Raw genomic sequence first — 21,902 nt, 5'->3', positions numbered from 1 at the left:
ACTCCAGTCTGGGCGACAGAGTGAGACTCCAACTCAAAAAAAAAAAAAAAGAAATATTTGCATTTTTATTAAGTACCCAAAATGCTGCTAAATAAACCATACTTCACTCTTGAATACGAAACATAATCCAAAGTCTCCACACAATCTGATTCTGTGAACTTGGATAAGTAATGATTTCTCTTGAACTAAGTTTTGGCATTTAAAAGTGAAGATTTGTCCAGGCACGGTGGTACACGCCTGTAATCCCAGCATTCTGGGGGCCAAGGTGGGAGGATTGCCTGAACTCAAGAGTTCAAGACAAGCCTGAGCAACATAGCAAGACCTCATCTCTACAAATTTTTTTTTAAGTGACAGATTTGGTGGTACCTGCTGAGTCCCAGCTACTCAGCAGGCTGAAGCAGAAGGATCATTTGAGCTCAGAAGGTGGAGGCTGCAGTGGTGAGCTGTGATCCAGCCACTGCACTCCAGCCTTGGTAACAGAGACTCTGACTCAAAAAAAAAGTGATGATTTGGACAAAATGATCTACATATGTTCTTTGCCTTCCAGTTCTAGAACTCTCACCCCCTTTAAAGATATGCTTTCATTCCAGCTTAGTATACTGGTACACTCATGAATATCATTCATGGCATTAACTTCTGAACAATTCCATTCTTTGCTTTCATATCCTTACATCCTCACTGTCAATCTTCATTGGCATCTGATGTATCCCTGCGCTATGCATAGCTTTCTGATTCTCATGCACAACTGGCCACCCTCTGATTCCTGACTCCTGCTTTGTTCTCTTGGCTATGAATCTCTGTTCTGCCTCCATTTTAGCCTGGCTTCTCCAGTCTCAGAAGTTCCCTTCTTACAAACTATCTTCATAACACTTCCCACTAGGAATGCCCCTGCCTTAGGGGCAGGTTCAGATCTTATTTTCCCCTTATTTTGTTATTCACGGCCTCACATTCATCATCCAACCTAACCTGCATATCATGTATATTGACTCCCTTACTCCCATTTGAATTCCTTATTTAATTGCCTTATCCCCTCCTGTCTGGCTATTCAAATCCAGCACAGCCTAACTCAAAATAGGAAGCATGCCCTAACTTCAACCCCAAATAAGGCTAATTTCTACGTCCTCTGAATTTCTGTAACAAGACTGTTTTACAAGTAGTATTTGCCAGTAAACATTCCTTGCCTAATATTTTGTCAACTGGCAACTAGAATAATTAGCAAAACAAAGGGACTACCTCTAGAATTAGTTATCATTTTTATATGTGAAAAATTATCTCTTTCCATAAAAATGCAAACAAATTGAAAATAGCAATGCCTTTGTTTTTCACTTTGCAAGTCCTTTGCACAACACCTTGCATATACTAGATCATCAATAAATACTTATATTATCTGCAAAAATTTATTCTCTTCTGCTTGGTATGTGGCAGAGAGGGGCTAAAAGCAGTTAAAATTATTCCTTTTAAAAATCAACCTGCAAGCTCCAGACCTGCTAGATATGGGATGTGAGAAAACCAAATAGCCAAAGGTCGCTTTCCTGGAAATGCAAGATAGTAAGTAATCCATTCACAACCTTACCCCCACATCCTCTATTTGTGAAGTTAATGGTTTACAACCCCTGCTTGTCATGTATACCCTGGAGACAATTTGTTCTTTGAAACTCTGGTTTTGCTAAATACCACCTTGCAAATTCCAAAGAAAAATGTATAGCCATACAACCCAACACCTCTCCCTTACTTAAACTAAAGTATAAAACCCCTCTTCTCTTGGTGTCACGGTCTCTCTGCCTTACTGCAACAGGTGTTCTGGGGGAAAGCTGACAAGGCTTGCGGTCTCCAGGAAAGAGTCCGAATATTCCCTCTCTGTCATTGTTAGTGCTATCATTCATTAGCATCTTAGATGCAGACTTCAAAGATATTCTAAAGTCCCCTTTGCCTTCTCACCCATCATTAAAGTTATGTGAAAGAAAATAAAATCTGGGACCCCAAACTCACTACGCCAAAGAGAAGGTTAGCTTGGGAACTGAGTTACACACACAAAAAAACAACTTTCCTTTAGGTCCAAACAGACAGCTGCAATGATAGAAGGCCACATATTTCCCCAGATAGCCTCCCTCATAAATTGCACACAAAGAAAATCTTTGTGGACCACCAAATCTTTCACAATACATTTTCAGTCTATAGACTAGCCCTAAAGCAGAGTTCTATGGGCTCTTACCCCGATAATATAAATTAACGGTTTACTTTCACAGGTATGGGAGAAGGACAAGACTAGAAATCATCCCTCCACCCACCCTGAAGCAAATACATAATTGACCCCTCCCTCCCTCCACCTTTTCCCATTTACTTTTTCTTAAGTGAAATGTAGACTTACCGAGCACAGGATGAACACATAATGGACTGTTCCTCTATCCCTTTTACCCCCTCTTTTTGTGTGAAAAAGTTAAATTCACCGAGCACTAAGCCTTCACAAGAATGCAGCCACTTGCCTTGCTGTCTACCTTCCACCCCTTTCCTTATGTTTCCTCCTTCCCTTCCTGCTCATTTTTTCCCCTTTAAGTACTGAAGTCCTCAAAATCCACCTGGAAAAAGCACAGCTCTCACGACTCAACTCTGCCTTGTTTTCTTTATGTGACCAGATTCCTAACTAACAGAGCTAGAGAGACAGGTTTTTTTAATGAACTACTTAATGTGATTTACTTTCCAACCCAGCTCTGGCATAACATAAAGTAACAGATAAAGAAGGAAAAGGAAAGTATGTTGTGATCCTGTAAAGCTGTCTTTTGGGGATTCTGGGCACCTTTTAAGACACTTACCTATTCTCTCTGAAGTCTGTCACCTATAAAGTTTTATCTACATATCAAAAACTTGGAGTTTTTCCCACTCCCACATCTCAACCGGACATCTCCTCTGCTGATTTCCAAATTCCTTGGATAGGAGCTACAAACTGCCAGTCAGAAAATCTTCGAATCCGCCTATAACCTGCATGTCCCACCCACCACCACCACCAAGCTTGAAAATGTCCTGCCTTCTGGGGCCAAGCCAATGTAAATCTCACACGTATTGATTTATTATTTGTTGTACATTCATTTTTATTCTCTTAAAATGTATATGACCAAGCTACAGTTCACCACAGCAGGCACACGTTCTCAGGACCTTCTGAGGACAGGGACCACTGGTCTAAAGTCACTTACATTTGGCTCAGAATAAAACATCTTAAATATTTTACAGAGTGGCATTTTTCATCAACAAATCACAGATGCTGCTGTGATTTCTGTTTCTTTTTTCCTGGGCATATCCTAAACTTTGGCAAAAGAAATCTCAAAATTGATTGAGATAGGCCGCATTTTTTGTTTGTTTGTTTACAGTTAGTCATTCAGTGATGTTTCTCCCTTCACATCTCATGTTAAAATGTGATAGGGCCTAGTGGGAGGTAGAGCCTAGTGGGAGGTAGGGCCTAGTGGGAGGTTCTTGGATCATGGGGTGGATCCCTCATGAATGATTTGGTGCCAGTCTTGCAGTAATAAGTGAGTTCTCACTCCATAGCTCATGTGAGAGTTGGTTGGTTATTTAAAAGACCCTGACACCTCCTTCTTTCCCTTGTTCCCACTCTCATCATGTAACATACCTGCTCCCACTTCACATTCTGCCATGAGTAAAAGCTTTCTGAGGCCTCACCCGAAGTTGAACAGATGCCAGTGACATGCAGAACCATGAGCCACAGAAATACCTTTTCTTTTTAAATTACCCAGCCTCAGTATTTCTTTATAGCACTGCAAAACAGACTAACACACTCAACCTTCTACATGAAAACCATATAAAAAATATTAACCTAAAAACGTATCCTATTTAAGTTTAATTTAATCCTTTTGAAACATTAATGTTCTCAATACGACTACAGAAAATATACTTCATCGATGCTGACTAATTCCTCCTTCCTCAATTCTTTTATTTATTCACTCACTCAAAAAATATTATTGGGCACCTATTTTGTATCACTCACTATACATAATTGACACTAAACATGAGATGCTGGTTTACAAGTATTGACCTTACTACATGAATATAGTCAACACAGTTTATTTTTTAGTTCATTATTACATATATATTTGTCCAAGCCCCTTTATATTCCCCTTTCTAAGTCTAGATAATTCTATCAATTTTATTTTTTAGTATCTCCCTCATACATTGGGTAAGTAAATAAAAACTGCTAGGATCTTGTTCAACTGTCGATTAAACACTTAAAATTTATAGCTCTGTGTACTTAACTTCCTAAAAAGAGCTATAGTATATAAATTAAATTAAATTATTACACCAAGAGGCTTGCTCTTTCCAGAATTTGAAGTAGGAAAATTCATAAATTTAAATAAAACCTCTGAGTTGCAACTTATGATGATTTATTGACATGCTACACTGAGGAAAGAATAACTAATAACTATTAATTATGCATTAGAAATAACTGATTACAAGTAATATTGCACATTTAGAAACACAATTGAGCCAGGCATAGTGGCTCATGCCTATAATCCAAATACTTTGGGAGGCCGAGGTGAGAGGATTGCCTGACTCCATGGGTTCGAGACTAGCCTGGTCAACTTGGCAAGACCTCATTTCTACCATAAATAAAAAAATTAGCCAGGCATGGTGGCAACAGAGTAAGACTCCAACTCAAAAAATAAATAAATAAATAAATAAATAAATAAATAAATAAATCGTGTAGATCTCATGTTAAATATGCTTAAAACACACACATACACAATTGAAAATAAAGGGTCTCAAAGACCTAAATGTAAGGAAGAAATTATTTATAAGGAATGTTCTTAACTATTACTGAAATTTACTGCAAGGTAATCATGTTCTTTGCCGATATTTTGTCATCCATAGGGTTGGTGTACTTATGAACTTAGAAATCTGTATTCCTTTTATTCAAAGTGCTATTTGTTCTTCTTAGTTTCTATATCCCAATATTAGTTTATAGTAGTATGCTTCTACTCACTTTTACAAGGCATATGGCAGATGGATTGTCTTCACGTCCATTATAATTTTTTAGATTAAGTGCATTTTCACAAAGTCCTCTTACATAAAGCAAACAGACTTGAAATAATTTATCAGCTAAAAAAAGATGGCGATACAAAAATGACCTGAAAGTTAAAAAAAATTCACAGATTTATCTCTTAATCAAAATGAATAAAATTAATTTAGAGGTAATTAGTATAGCTTAGTTCATATCCCTATAGTCAAAATGTGTTACATCTATCACATTTTAAATAATAAAAATTAGTAAGCATTAGGGGTTATGCTTGGCCAACAAATTTGTAGGAAAAGTTTTGGGTACTAAGTGTGTGGAGTAAGAACTAAATAGGAGGGGGAAGCAAGTGATTATATGATTTCCTTATGGCATGAGTTCTAATAATTTTGAAATATTATGCAGTTTTATCCAAAAGGCATATGTCCTCAATTTTTAAAACTGCATTAAATCTAAATAAATTTCTTCAATATATTTTTCTCCCAATTACAGGAAAATAATTAACTGGATTAGGGACCATTTGGATAATGTTTCTTAAATTTTCTAACCATCTATATCCTAAAATAGAGAATAAAATGGACACTTTTCTCTACTTCTTTATACTCCATGATCACAAAGGTGAGACAAATCATTGTTAACAATAATGGAAATAATAGAAAGATAGAACTGGAGGAGAAAAGTATAGAGTGGAAGAGATAAAATTCCTTAAAAATTGGATCGAGTAAAGCAAACTTCCCTGTGCAAGAGTGTGTGGGGATCACTGTGAAGTAATTGATTTATAAAGGTTATCAGGCTCATAATATACACAAAATATAATAATCAGAAGTTAGCTCTTCCATCTTTTTTCTGTTTTACATTTGAAAGCTTAATATACCACAAAGCCAGTGAAGCTTAAGCTTCATAGATCCTTAACATTTACACTGCCTATTTCAAAGCCTGTATCATTTATCTTAAGGAAAGCCTCCTCAAATTATATTAGCATCATACAACTACTAATATAAAACTGTTCCTAGATGTAGAATAATTTGTTGACATTCCTCTAAGTATCTGGTACAGGGAGAAAGATAGATTATGCTAAAGACAAGTGGCACATATTGGAAAGTGAAACACCACAAAAAGCAAACAATATGTATTAGCAAGAGGGTGACTATCAAAATTCAGGTAATAATAGACTCAGCATTATTCAAAGCTTTGGATCATTATTCAGCATTGTTTAAAGCTTTCATTTTCCTTTTAAAATGTATTCAATTTTGGTCTACATACTTTAAAAAAATATGAAGAAAATGGGGAAGATGCATATAAAAGTAATTATAGGCATGGAAAACATGAAAAATTTAGAGTTGTAATGTATGATCTCACAAGAGAAAAATAATGCATTAACTGATGACTGTATTCATCAGGATTATGGGAAACTCATCACAAATTTCTTTTTTAATCACAAGATAAAATTAAATACATTCTTCAAAACTTTTCTCATATACAAGCTGGAACTGCTTGATATTAGATAATATATCACAAAAGACTATTAAAACTCAGGTACTGGATTCCAGGAAAAATGAAATAGAAATACTTTTCACTATACTTCCTAAGTAAAGTAAACATAAGAAGACATTGAAAGGTGGAGAAGATAAGCTAAGCTGACTAGGAGTGACATGGTGGTTAGTTCCCTGGGTTTTCTTTTTGCCTTGTATATCCCCAACTTGGAGCTGAAAAAACCAGTTACTTGGAAACATCAATGGTTGCACAAACAAAAACAAAAAAAGTCCATTTCCTAGCCAAAGGAGAACCCTACCAAGACAGAAACTTTTAGACTATAACCATTCTACTCCAGTCAAATACTATTAGAGGAAAAAGGCTGAGTGGAGACCCTAGATTACTACTCCTGGAAAAACCACAATGGGACATCCTTAACGTCTCCATTGAGGATTTTCAAGAAGGGTCAAGTAGGGAGCTTGGATATTCATTCCTACTGGGTGGTAATATGTAAAGAAGCAGAAAGTCAAGCAAATAAATAGAAGACATAAAGAAGAACCCAGTGAGAATTTTAGTACCAAATGAAAACCGAAAATTTTAGAACCAAATGGAAATTGAATAATGCGACATCAATTTTTTAAAACATGAATGGCTCAATGGCAGAATGGAGTATACAGAGGGAAAAAACTGTGAACTGAAAGATAGAAAAACAGAAATTATTAAATCAGAATAACAGAGAAAAAAATAGACTAAAGAAAATGAACAGACTCTCATGGGCCTGCGAGATTATAGAAAAAGATCTGGCATTTGTGTCTGGAGTCCTAATGCTGCCAAGTGGGGTATGGTGCGAAACTCATGAATTCTTTGACTTGCTTTTAAAATGAATTTTAGAGTGGCCAGCAAAGTTTTTTTTTTTTTTTTAAGTTTATTAGAGAAAGAAGAGAGAAAAGATACAGAGACAATGTAGAGCTGCATGGGCAAAAAAATCACACTTTTACTCTTTTCAATAGACTTGATATATCTTTGCAGTGATTGATATGCTAAAGAGGGTGGAACCCAGGTAACCATCACTCTGGAGACTGACATCTCTGGGTTCCTGATGTCAGGAGAAAAGGGAAGGGATGGTCTTTTCTTGACTACATTGTCTTCTGTAGGAGACATGGCCAGGCAGTTTCCTTAGCTAAAAGGTGATCTTATTATCATTTCTATGACTTTGGTCAGGTAAGGGGTGGTATTTGGTCTTTCTCCTTCGACTGGGAACTGAAAGTTTCTTAGTGATTACTAAGTGCTAAGCCAAGAATTGAAAGGTTGGGCTGTCCTATTCTTGCATCTGATGGAGTTTTCTTTTGATTTGCTGAGGGTGTGGGATAGGCTGCAGTCTGACCTACAGAAAAATGTAATTTTTAAAATGTCTGAATGCTTCCTAAAACCTGCCTTTAGGAAATTTATTTATTTATATCTAACCTGTGCTAGCTACCCAGCCTTACTAGGAGAGTAGAAAGAAGGCAAGTCTAAAAAAATACTTGAAAAAATAATGGCTGAAAGTTGGCAAAAGACACAAAAACCTAAAGATTTAAGAAGCTAAGGAAACTCAAAACAGGATAAAGACAAGACATCCACACCAAGATACATTGAAGTCAAACTTCCGAAAATGAAAAGCAAATTTTAAAAAAAACTTTGAAATCAGCAAGAGGAAGAACACGTTATCTATAGGAGAAAAATAAATGACCATGGGGTCAGAAAAAAGCGACACAATATTTTCCAAGTGCTGAAAGAAAATAACTGTCAACTAAGAATCATATATCCAGCAAAAATATTCATCAGTGAAGGGGAAATCAAGACATTCTCAGATAAAAGAAAAGTAGACTTTGTTGCCCATAGACTTACTGTAAAATAATGCCTAGAAAAGTTATTTAAACAGAAATTAAACAATCAAATGAAAAATGAATCTTGGAATTTTGAAAAGAAAGAACATGATACAAATATGAGTAAATATAATAGACTATATTTCTCACGAATATTATAAATTGTATTTGATGATAGAAGCAAAAATTATAATACTGATATGATTCCAAATGTATGTAAAAATATTTTAAGACAAACAATACAAACAAGGAAAGGCAAAGAAACATAAAAGTAAGGTTTCTACAATTAATCAAACTGATATAATGATGAAACCAGTAAACTGCAACAAGTTATGTATATATGTTATACCTGTAGCAACCACTAAAAAAAGCTACACAAAGAGATATATTGAAACAAAATACTGTAGATAAATCAAAATGAAATTCTTAAAAATGTTTAGGTAGCCCACAGGAAGGCAGGAAAAATAAAACACAGAAATAAAAGAACAGACTCCAAAAAAAAAAGAGATTGGTAAAACGAGTTTTAAAACATGGCATAACTATACATTGTCTATAAGAAAGTCAATTCAAATATAACAAGGTAGGCATTAAAAGTAAAAGAATATCAAAAGTTAAAAAAATAATATCAAAAGTAAAAAGATGGAAAAGGCATATCACGTAAACATTAATCAAAAGAAAACATAGTGACCACATTAATACCAAATAAACTTCCAAATAGAGAAAATTATCAGAAACAGTGAAAGACCTTAAATAATTATAAGAGGATCGATCCACCAAGAAGACAGAGTAATCCTAAATGTATATGCACCAAAAAATAGGGCTACAAAAATGTGAACCAAAAATTTAGCTGAAAGAACAAAAGAGAAGAATTCACAACTATAGTTGGAGACTTCAGCACTCTCACAACAACTAATAGAACAATTAGACTGAAGATCAGCAAAGACACAGAAAATTATCTTCAAACTGGGACGCTGGTTTTTTTTTTCTTCCTGCTGTTGAACTTGGACTTAGACCAGAACTTACATCATTGTCCTCGTTTTCAGGCCTTTGGACTCAGACCAGATCTATACTATACCATTAGCTCTCTTGAGTCTCCAGCTTGCCAACTGCAGATCCTGGGACTTCTCAGCCTTCATAACCAAGTGCACAAATTCCTTATAATAAATTAATACAATAGTACAAGACTTGTAAGCTAAAAACTATACAATGCTGATGAAAGGATCAAAAGGATCCAAAAACAGAGAGATGTATCATGTTTATGGATGGAAAGATTCTTCACAGTTAAGATGCCAATTCTTCCAGAAACTGATATTGAAATTTAATGTAATTCCTATCGAAAATTAGGCAAGATTGTTTGTAAATATAAACAAGATTATTCTAAAATGTATACAGAAAAGCAAAGAAACTAGAATAAATTGTAAAATAAGAATGAGGTAAAGAAAATCAGTCTACCTTATTTCAAAACTTATTATATAGCTACAATAATCAACCAATGTGGTTTGGCATATGACCCAGCAATTGCACTCTTGGGCACTTACCCTAGAGAAATGAAAAGTTTCAGGCTCACAAAAACAAAAAACAAACATGAAACTGTACACAAACATTTATAGCAATTTTATCTATAATAGCCAAAAACTGGAAATATACTTCAACAGGAAAATGGTTAAACAAAACATAGTACATCCATATCTTGGAATGCTACTGAGCAATAAAAAAAAAATTATTGTTATATGCAGCAATCTGGATGAATTTCCAGAGAACTATTCCAACTGAAAAGAACCAATCCCAGCTGGGCTCGGTGGCTCAGCCTGTAATCCCGCGCCTTTGGGAGGCTGAGGTGAGTGGATTGCCTGAGCCCGCGGGTTCGAGACCCGCCTGGGCAGCGAGACCTCATCTCTACAATAAATCAAAAAATCAGCCGGGCGTGGTAGCGCGCGCCTGTAATTCTGGCTACTCGGAAGGCTGAGGCGGAAGGATCGCCGGAGCCCAGCAGGTCGAGGCTGCGGTGGCCGGGCGTGGCCACTGCACTCCAGTCTGGGCGACAGAGTGAGACTCCACCTCAAAAAAAAAAAAAAAAGAAAAGAACCAATCCCAAAGGTTATATACAAGGGGGGCCCCCAAAAAAGAAATTATTTTTTGGAAGGTGGCCTCCGTGTAGCACGGGCTTCCCCCACTAGGTTAGTGTTCTAGAAACTCACTGTCATCAGCGTACCAGCTAATGTTGTTTGTGAGAGGTTGCATTCAGTTTCAGGGATTTTTTTTTTTTTTTTTTTTTGAGATTCTTTCAACTTGTTTGCCATTTCATGATGGATGATTTACAAGTGCACTTGTTCAGCAGTTTTTGACCAAAAATAGCATGCCCCTCATGCTCCACCCTCCCTTTTCACCCAGTTGCTCCCCAGTTGACTTTTTTTGTTTCTCTGGATAAAAAAGTCCTCAAAGAAAAACATTTTGCCCACGTAGAAGAGGTGAAACAAAAAATGGCAGAAGCAACAAAAGGCATCAAAATTGACAAGTGCAAAAACTGTCTTGAGCAGTGGAAAGTGTCCTCTATAGGTGTATTGCATCAAACAGGGAGTACTTTGAAGGGGAATGAAGTTAAAACATGCAAGAATATGCAATTTTTAATAAGTGAATTCCAGGGTCTCTTGGGTCCCCCTTGTACTATATGGTTTCATTTACATTATGCTCTTTTTATTGTTTACAAAATTTTTAAAATTGACATAATAATTGTACATATTTATGGTGTGATATTTTGATACATATATACAATATGTAATGATCAAATCAGGGTAGTTAGCATATCTATCACCTCAAACCTTTATCATTTATTTGTGTGGCTGACATTTACAATCCTCTTGTCTAGCTATTTGAAAGATACAATGAGTTATTTAATATAGTCACCTTTCAATGCTGTAGAACACTAGAACTTATTCCTCCTATCTAGCTGCAACTTTGTAACTGTTAGTCATCCTCTCCTTATCCTCCCCTTCCCCCTGCCCTTCTCAAGTTTTAATAACCACAATTTTACTCTCTACTTTCATAAAATCAATTATTTTAGCTCCCACATATGAGTGAGAACATGAGGTATTTATTTTAAGTCTGTCTGACTTATTTCACTTAACATAATGTCCTCCAAGCTCATCCATGTTGTCATAAATGACGGGATTTAATTCTTTATTATGCCTGAATAATATTCTATTGTGTGTATATATATGCACACTACCTTTATCCATTCATCTGTTGATGGACTTTAGGTTGATATTATATCTTGACCACTGTGAATAGAGCTGCAATAAACATGAGGATGCAGGTATCTCTTCAATATACTGATTTCCATTCCTTTAGATAAATACTCAGTGATGAGATTGCTGGATCATATGATAGTTCTATTTTAGTTTTTTGAGAAACCTCCATACTGTTCTCAATATGGCTGTACTGATTTACATTCCCACCAAAAGTGCATAATAGCTCCCTTTTTTCCACATACTTACCAGCATTTGTCATTTTTTATCTTTTTGAAGACAGTCATTCTATCTGGGGTGAGATAATACCTCATTGTAGCTTTAATTTGCATTTCCCTGATGATTGAGGATGTTAAGCATTTTTTAATATACCTGTTGGTCATTTGTATGTCTTCTTTTGAGAAATGTTTATTCAGATCTCTTACCCATTTTGAAATCACATTATTTGTTGCTGCTGCTGTTGTTAATGAGTTGTTTGAGTTCCTTGTATATTATGCATATTGATCCCTCATAGGTTATATTGTTTGCAAATATTTTCTCCCATTTTTCATGATCTTTCTTTGCTCTGTTAAATATTTCCTTTGCTATGCACATAGAGCATTATTTTTTGAAAATTTCTTATTGAAATATGACTGACATTTAAAAAAAGCTGTACACATTTAATGTATACAACTTGATACATTAATTGAAGATAAGTATACATCTATGAATCATCACTGTAATCTATGCTATAAATATATTTGTCACCTCCCAAAAGAGTCCTCCCATTCTCTTGATATATTATTATTTGTGATAATAACATTCTGAATAAGACAAAATTTTAGAAATAGAGAACAGATAAGTGTTTTCCACATATTGAGTTGGATGGGTATAGCTATAAAAGGCCAACATAAGGGATCCTGTGGTGATAAGAATGTTTTGTACCTTGATTATACATCACTGTCAATGTTCCAGTTGTCATACTGACAGTAGTTTTGCAACAGGTTACCACATTAGGGGAAACTTAGTAAAAGGCACATGGAATTTCTCAAAAATGATTCTTACAACTGCATCTCAATCCACAATGATCTCAAAATAAAAAGTTTAATAAAAACAACCATGAAAAAATACTTGGCTGCTGACTATCTTACAGAATAATATTAACTGTCATCTATTTTGAATAACTTACTAATTCTAAGGGAATGTATCAAGGATTTTCGCAGCACTATGACCACAGAATTGTTTACTAGGAAATATAGTAAGTGTTTCATAGTCTTAAAAAAAAAAATAGGGATGGGTTAAATTTAATCATAAAAACAATGAAATGTGACTTTCCAATCATTGAGTGAAAATTACATTATATCTGCTTCCATACTACATTTTTAAAATACAGATTTCTTTTGAAATTTTAAAAATATATTGCATATCAAGTCTTACCTGCTCTTCTCTGTCTTAATTCTTTTGACAGTCAATTTCCAGGTAATAAATGCTTTGTTAATTCTGAAAGCAAAACACCTCTTAGATTCTATATTCATAATGTACTTATGTGGAATAATTTAGTAAAAGACTAGTAATGTTAGAACACTATCTAGCACATGATTCATTCATCCTGAGGCAACTCAGGTAAAAACTAAACCATATAATTTTTCTCCCAAACTAACAACAGAATATAGAGCAAAAGATAAATGTAAGCTAAAGTTCTTATAATTTTTATAGATGCAGGATTTCATTTAGCTGCAACATTCCAATAAATATTAAAACTATAAAAATATATTGTTTTATTTTATATGCTTATTGGATTATTTTGAAAAGAAACTCATATTTCAAGTAGTGTCAAGATTCAATTTTCAGTAATAACGAAAAGGTATATTGATTTTTAAAAACTTTGTATAGTGGTAAATAAAAGCTTACGATGATGTATGTCATTTTGATATTAGTTAATTCTCATTTTTAAAAGCATGCATTTACAATTTTAAAAACTCAAAAACCCTACATGACATAATCTATGCCTTAAGCATATCTGTCACCTCCAAAAGTGATTGAAATTCAAAAGAACTGAAAAGCTTCCCTGGTTATTATTCATCATCTGTAATTTTCATACATGAAATAGGCATGCCAATTGTTTCTGCAAATCTTTCTCAATTGCTCTAAATGAATATTGCCTGTGGAGGACTAGTTCAGTGTCATCTAAAAATAGCTCCCTCAGTAGCCTTTACATCTTAAGAAAAACAACGACCTTTAAATAAACACAAAGACAGGACACTTTGTCAAAGTGAGATTCCTTATGTAGCTGGTAAGAACCAATAGGGAAGGGAAAATGGTGAGGACAGGGATGTGTCCAACCGAACAACCAATCTGAGTGATGACACTGGCTGACTTTGACTCAAAGGAGACTGCACGAGGCCTGGAGCAATCCAAACAGTTCGAAGGGAATCTCATGAGGTCCTTCAAACAGGCACTGGAGGCCTTGGAAATCAGAAATGCCTCAAACAAATCTAGTAATTTGACCTGAAATCAGACTCCCATGAAGCACTCCAAATAAATTCCTATTTTACTTTAATCAGATCCCTGAAAACCCTCATGAATCAGAGGGGAACCCAGTGTTGGTGTACTGAGTATCTATACCAGGCCACAGATACTAATACACCAAGAAAGTTTCATGAGATAAAAGGACAATGCTGATGGTCCAGTCATCCCTCCACTGGCATTGCCAGCTTAAGCTGTTATCACTTCATCTTTATCTTATTTTTCTATTTGAAATGTTACTTTTTACAATATTTATGACTTTTTAAAAACTACAAAAGAGGTCTTGGAATTGAAGATGGTGATGGAACAGGTCAGGGTGTGAGAGTCTCCACAAAAATGAGTGTCCATAAAGACTCTCTGCATGAGTGGATGTGTGCTGGTGGGTGAGTGAAAGTCCATCTGAAGGGAGACTCAGGTTCAAGCACCCGGGGCTTTCCTCTGGAGCAGACTGTATCCCACCACCATCCTGAGATTGAAGCCCCTGGTGCACTGGATCATCTGCTGTTCTTGGGGCTCCCTTGAGAGGAGGCAGCAGAGAACAGCTCTTCTTACCACCTGGCACCCAGCCCATGCCATCACCTATGGCAGCAGACTGGGCCAAGCCCAGGACTATGGAGAAGGCAGGGTGTGAAAACCTGGAAAGAAATCCCACTGCCAGTGAGGAGATGCTGACCAGTGCCACCTACTCTGTTCTGGGACCAGGCACAGACCTGTATAGCCCTGCCCAGCTCTACCCAGCCTCCAACCTGGGACCCAGAAGCTATCCTCTCATTGGACTCAGAAAGACAGATGCCTCTCTCTCATGCTGGAACAGGCACAGACATGTCAGATCAGAGTGGGAGACTTGACAGAAGCAGCAGCAGTGGACCAGTTGGGTGAGTCTGAATCTGATCCATCCTCCTCCCACAGTAGTCTATGAGGTATATAACCCACACTGAGAGCAACCCTATCAGCCTGTGTTGAGAGCAGAGAGGACAGGTTGGAGACCAGAATCACTCCTTAATGCAGCAGTGGCAGCTGAAAGGGACCTGGAGTTACAGAAACTGTCATAGAGCAATTTTCTTTTTGTTTGTTTTAGTTTTACTTTTTTTCTTCTCTCTTTATGTTTTGTTTACATTTTTGTACTTTGTTTCTGTTATTTTAATGTTGTCTATTTTTAGATTTTCTATTTGTGTATGATATTTTTGGAAGTGAGTACATCAACAGGGTTTATTTTTTATCTTTCGTTTCTTTGTTTGTATCATTGTATTTTTTTGCTTGTTTTTTCTTTGTTTCTCTGCTTATTCATTAGTTGGTACACCTATCAATTTTCTCCTCCTCTCTCTCCACCTTCCTTTCATATTTCTGCTTCTTTTTCCATTCTTTTCCTTTTTCTTATCTCATTTTGCTTTCAGATGGCAGAAATACACTTCCACTGCATGAACACATTGTAAGGCAGTAGGAAGTGGGCTCCAGGGGTCCCACACACCTGTCAGCAGATACTGGGATGTGCAGATAGCTTATAAATCACAGTTCCCCCCTTAATTAAATCTCAGAACGGCAAAAAGCACAGCCTCCCACTCCCAGTCCAGCTTCAAAATTGAACAAAGCCAGAGGATCTACATAAGGAAGAATAGAAGACTGAGCAAACAGAAGTAAAAGCTAGCCCCATCACTGAAAAACAGAATTAAAGAAGAGGTTTAAAGAAAGGCGGAAGAGGAGAGGGGGGAGGAAAACCTATACAATGACAAAAAGCCAAAGGAAAGATATGGGTCTCATACAGACTCCTGGGAGGACAACTGAGAATACAGACTTCAGAAATCAAACATTGAAAAGTTCCTGGATAACTAGTCTCAAACCACAAACCCAGATATCAAGATATTAATAGAGAGAATAAATAGAAATGAGAAAAGATAAGAGGAAAGAATGAAGGGGTTGGTAGCTGACATAACAGCAATAAATAATACAGTGAATGAAATAAATAATAAACTGATAAGAATGGAAAGCAGAATTGACCAAGCAGAATAAAGAATCTCAGAGCTTGAGGACCAAAACATGGAACTAACCCAACCTGTTAATAACTTAGAAAAGAAGCTTAAAAAGACAGAAAAAAGTCTCCAAGAGATGAGAGATTATATCAAGAGGCTGAACCTAAGCTTAATTGAAATCCCTCAGGCAGATAGAGAGACAGAGACCACCCTGGAAAAAACAGTCCATGAAATAAGCCAAGAAAACTTCCCTCATCTTATCAGAGACATGGCCATTCTAACCCAAGAGATTCAGAGAACTCCTGCACGACAACAAAGGAGATCAACTCCCAGACACATAGTAATTCACCTTCACAAAGTAGGTATATGAGAAAAAATCCTAAAGGCAGCAAGAGAGAAAGATCAGACTACCTACTGGAGAAGACCAACCAGAATAGCAGCAGACTTATCTACAGAAACACTTCAGGCTGGGAGAGATTTGAGTCTAATCTTCAAAGTTCACAAAGGTAAACAATTTCAATCAAGAATTACCTACCAAGCTAAGCTATGTTTAATCAGCAATGGAGAATTAAAATCCTTCCCAGACATTCAGTCCCTAAGAGTTTATGCCACCTCCAAATCAGCTCTACAAGAAACTCTCAAGAGAGTATTAAACACAGAAGAAAGAAAAAAAAAAAAGCCCTTTACAAGAATGCAGGAAAAAGAATGAAAACACACATAAATCAACTCAAAAATCAAAAGAAAGACAACAAACAGCAGCAGCAACAACAAACTCTATAAGAACCTCATGATAAAATAAACTCTCACATCTCAATAATTGGCCTGAATATGGATGGACTAAATGCACCACTGACAAGACATAGAATGGAAAATTGGATTAAATGTCATGAGGCAACAGTATGTTGTCTCCAAGGGACTCATCTCACCAGAAAGGACACTCACAGACTCAAGTAAGAGGATGAAAACAAACTTTCAGATGAACAGAACACAAAGGAAAACAGGAGTCACAATCTTAAGATCAGACAAAATACCCTTTAAGCTATCAAAAATTTAAAAAGATGCAGATGGTCACTACATAATGATGAAAAGTACAATCCATCAACAAGAAATATCCATCCTAAACATATATGCACCCAACATAGGAGCACTAACTTTCATAAAGCAGCTTTTAGGTAAATTAAAAAAAGATATTGACTCCAGTATTGGAGACTTATACCCCACTAACAACCCTAGACAGATCATCAAGACAAAAAATCAACAAGGAGATCCAGAAACTCAACATGACGCTTGACCAAATGACTTAATTGATACCTACAGAACACTCCACCCAACAACCACAGAATATACATTCTGCTTATCACTACATGGAACATACTCTAAGACTGACCACATCCTCAGCCATAAATCAAGCATAAACAAATTCTGTAAGATCGAAATACTGCCATGCAGCTTTCTCAGACCACAGTGGAATAAAAACAAATATCACCACCAACAAAAATTCCCCCCAAAACCACAAAGATATGCACACTAAAAGCCTGATGCTGAACAACTCCTGGGCCAATATGGAAATCAAAACAGAAATTTTAAAAACTCCTGGAAACAAATGAAAATGAAGAAACATCTTACCAAAATCTCTGGGACACCATAAAAGCAGTACTAAGAGAGGAATTCATATCTCTATGAATATACATGAAGAAAATGGAAAGATCAAAAGTTAATAGCCTAACAAATCACCTAAGGAAGCTGGAAAAGTAAGACCACCAAAACTCTAACTTCAGCAGAAGAATCCAGATCACCAAAATAAAAGCCCAAATTTGGGACATAGAAGACAAAAATATAATACAAAAAAAACAATGAAACGAAAAGCTGGTTCTTTGAAAGGATAAACAAGATTGATGGATCCCTAGCAAGACTGACCAAGAAGAAGCCCAAATAAACACAATCAGAAATGGAAAAGATGAAGTCACAGCTGACCCCAAAGAAATATAAAAGATTATTAGAGATTACTATGTCACCTGTATGAAAACAAACTCAAAAGCCTAAATGAAATGGAGGACTTTCTGACCTCACACTACCTCCTCAGTTTGAAACAAGAAATCAAACCCTAAGTAAATCAATAACAACCCAGGAAATCAACTATGTCATAATAAAATTACCTCCAAAAAAAAGGCCTGGACCTGATGACTTTCCAGCAGAATTTTAAAAAACATACAAGGAGGAGCTGATACAAATCCTACTGAAAGTATTCCAGGCAATTGAGAAAGATGGAACCCTCCCCAAATCATCTTATCAAGGTAACATCACATTGATACTCAAACCAGGTAAAGATCCAACAAAGAAAGAGAATTACAGGCCAATATCCTTGATGGACATAGATGCTAAAATTCTTAACAAGGTCCTAGCAAGCTGTATCCAACAACACATCTCAAAAATCATCCACCATGACCAAGTAGCCTTCATCCCTGGGATGCAGGGCTGGTTCAACATCTGAAAGACCATAAATGTAATTAAATACATCAACGGATGTAAAAACAAAAGCCATATGATTGTATTATTAGACATGGAAAAAACTTTCAATAAAACCCAGGACTCCTTGATAAAAACCCTTGAACATCTAGGCATAGATGGAACATACCTTAAAATAGTAAGAGCCATCTACGAGAAACCCACAGTCAACATATGGCTAAACAGACAGAAGTTGGAAACATTTCCCCTAAGAACAAGACAAGGATACCCATTCTCACCCCTCCTGTTCAACACAGTATTGGAAGTCCTAGCTAGAACAATCAGAAAAGAGAAGGAAATCAGGGGTATACAAATAGGAAACGAGAAAGTTGTTATCCCTCTTTGCATGATTCTATACCTCGAAAACCCAAGAGAATCTATCAAAAACCGCCTTGCACTGATAAAGGACTCTGGCAAAGTCTCAGGGTATAAAATAAATATTCCAAAGACAGTCGCATTCTTATACACCAACAATAAACAAACAGAGACCCAAATAAAAAGCATAATCCCATTCAAGATAGCTACATGAAAATGAAATACCTTGGCATCTTTCTAACCAGAGATGTGAAAGACCTTTACAACAAAAACTATAAAACAAAACACTGTTCAAAGAAATCAAAGATGACACAAACAAATGGAAAAATATTCCATGCTTATAGATTGGAAGAATCAGCATCGTCAAGATGTCTATCCTACCTAAAACAATCTACAGATTTAACACGATACCCATAAATTACCGGTAGCATGCTTCTCAGACCTAGAAATGACAGTACAGGAATTCATATGGACCCTTAAACAACCATGAAGAGCCAAAACAATACTCAGGGGGAAAAAAAGCGGGAAGTATCACATTCCCAGTCTTTAAACTTTATTCTAAAGCTACAATAATCAAAACAAAGCTAGTATTGGTACAAGAACAGGCATACAGACCAATGGAACAGGATAGAGATTCCGGAAGCAAAACCTCAATTTCTTAACCAATTCATCTTCAACAAAACTCCGCCAACAACCACTGAGGAGAGGACAACCTATTCAGTAAATAGTGCTGGGAAAACTGGCTGACCACATGCAGAAGATTGAAACAGGACCCCTACCTATCATCATACACAAAAATTAACTCTAAATGGATCAAAGACCTAAATGTAAAACCTCAGACTATAAGAACCTTAGAAAATGCTGGAGACATCCTATGGAAATTGGAACTGGCAACCAATTCCTGATCAAAACCCCAAGTGTCCATGCCATAAGAGATAAGATAGACAAGAGGGACTTCATCAAACTGACAAGCTTCTGAAAAGCCAAAGAAACCATCAAGAGAGTGGGAAGACAGCTCACAGAATGGGAAAAAATATTTGCTGCCTGTATATTTGACAAAAGCCTATTATCTAGGCTCTACAAGAAACTAAAATGTGCCAAAAAGAAAAAAATAAACAGCCCCATTACAAAGAGGGCAAAAGATACAAACAGACACTTCTCAAAAGAAGACATACGAGTATCCAACAGATACACGAAAAAATGCTCAGCCTCACTAGTTATCAAAGAAATGTAAATTAAAACCACACTGAGATACCACCTAACTCTAGTCAGGATGGCCATCATCAATAACTCAAAAAATCCCCAGCAAACACTGGCAAGGATGCAGGGAAAAAGGAACACTTTTACACTGTTGGTGGGAGTGTAAACTAGTTCAACCTCTTCAGAAAACAGGGTGGTGATTCCTAAAAGATTTAAAAATCGACCTTTATATGACCCCACAGTCCCTCTGCTGGGAATATACCCAGAAGAACTCAAATCACTCTATGAAAATGATACCTGCACAAGCATGTTTATTGTAGCATTAGTCATAATAGCAAAAACATGGAACCAACCAAGCTGCCCATCGAAAGAGGACTGGATACAAAAAATGTGGTACATGTACACGATGGAATATTAATACAACCATAAAGAAGGACAAAATAACGAACTTTGCAGCAACTTGGATGGACTTAGAGTCCATAATACTGTGTGATCTATCACAGAAACAAAGAACTGGATTATCACATGTTCTCTTTCCTAAGCAGACTTTAAGCAATTATCATAATACTATAAGAAAGGGCTTGGCAGTAGTGGAAAACTGCCAGGGGAGGAGGGGGTGAGATTGGCAGTATTGGGAAACTGCCGGGAGTGAGAGGGCACTCATCAACAAGAGCACCCGCGTAGTGAACTTTGTACCTAACCCTGAATTGTACCTCACATCTCTAAAATTTAAAAAATTGTAAACTACAAAATAAATTAAAAATAAAATTTTAAAATCAAGTAAATCTACAAGTTTAAGCCTGACTAAAATTTAATTTATATTTTTCTTAACATTAATTTAAAAAAATGAATCATTTTGACATGGACTTACTGATGCCAAGTATCATGTGAAAAGATGATTCTTGTTCCAGCTCCAACTGCATTTAAAAAGTTTAATAAATGAAAATTACTTAGGAGCGGAATTGCCCTGGGGATGTATTACAAGGCAAGTATAACAAGTGGGAGGTCTGACGTTGCAGAGTCTCAAATAAATAAATGCAGAAAATACCTTGCATAATGTCTTAAGCTGATAATCCAGAATCAAAACCCTGTCTAGTGTCACTTCTAGTGCCTAATAGAGACGCTACTATCATATATATTTGACAAGAAACTTCTCAGAACTGTTACTCAATCACCTGCACTGCATGTGACTTGGGTTCCAGACAATAACAAAACCAGCTTCATTTCCTACTAACTTCTTCAACACTCCAAGTACACCATTTCTGCTGTCAAAAACATGCTAAACTTTGTCCTGCCTTACAATTTGGAACTTGCTATGTCCTCTGTCTGGAACTATTCTCTCTCAAAACTCCACATGGCAGTCTCCTTTTCATAATTTAGGTCTCTACTTCAGTACCTCATCCCTAACCATCCCACCCGAAGTGGCAACACACACACATCTCTATTTCACTTCTCTGTTTTATCATCTTTCTGGACCTAATCACTATCTGAAATCATCCTGCTTATTTAATTATTTATTATCTATCTCCCTCCATTACAATGGAACAGAGACCATGTACACTTTTCACAGTTCTATCTCCAGTACTTTTGTCAGTGGAATAAAACAGTTATACAATCAGCATTTGCTCAAATAAATGTGAAACTTCTCTGCCACATCCATGCACTCCTCTTACAGAAAAGTTCCTCAGGTCTTTAATTATTTAAACAATTTGCCATATTCAATATAACAATTTAAAATAGTATTTGTCGGCTGGGCTCGGTGGCTCAGCCTATAATCCCAGCACTTTGGGAGGCTGAGGTGAGTGGA

The 21,902-nt window shown here is 36.3% G+C and overlaps 1 protein-coding gene across 1 annotated transcript in view; it reads right to left on the bottom strand.

The window, feature by feature from the left end:
- The window catches only part of LOC103263295 (dynein heavy chain 14, axonemal-like), a 53,052-nt gene that overhangs the window by 4,777 nt on the left and 26,373 nt on the right, over positions 1-21,902 (bottom strand). Inside the window, exons 7-8 of the mRNA XM_021713907.1 lie at positions 13,020-13,082; positions 4,991-5,135 (exon numbers count right to left, since the gene is read on the bottom strand). Coding sequence (XP_021569582.1) covers positions 4,991-5,135; positions 13,020-13,082 — 208 coding nt within the window. The remainder of the gene's footprint in view (positions 1-4,990; positions 5,136-13,019; positions 13,083-21,902) is intronic.

The sequence above is a fragment of the Carlito syrichta genome, unplaced genomic scaffold (assembly GCF_000164805.1).
Source record: "Carlito syrichta isolate Samal-C Ts95f unplaced genomic scaffold, Tarsius_syrichta-2.0.1 Scaffold304792, whole genome shotgun sequence".
NCBI classification, from domain to species: Eukaryota; Metazoa; Chordata; class Mammalia; order Primates; family Tarsiidae; genus Carlito; species Carlito syrichta.
This window is presented reverse-complemented; position numbering and strand designations above follow the sequence as displayed.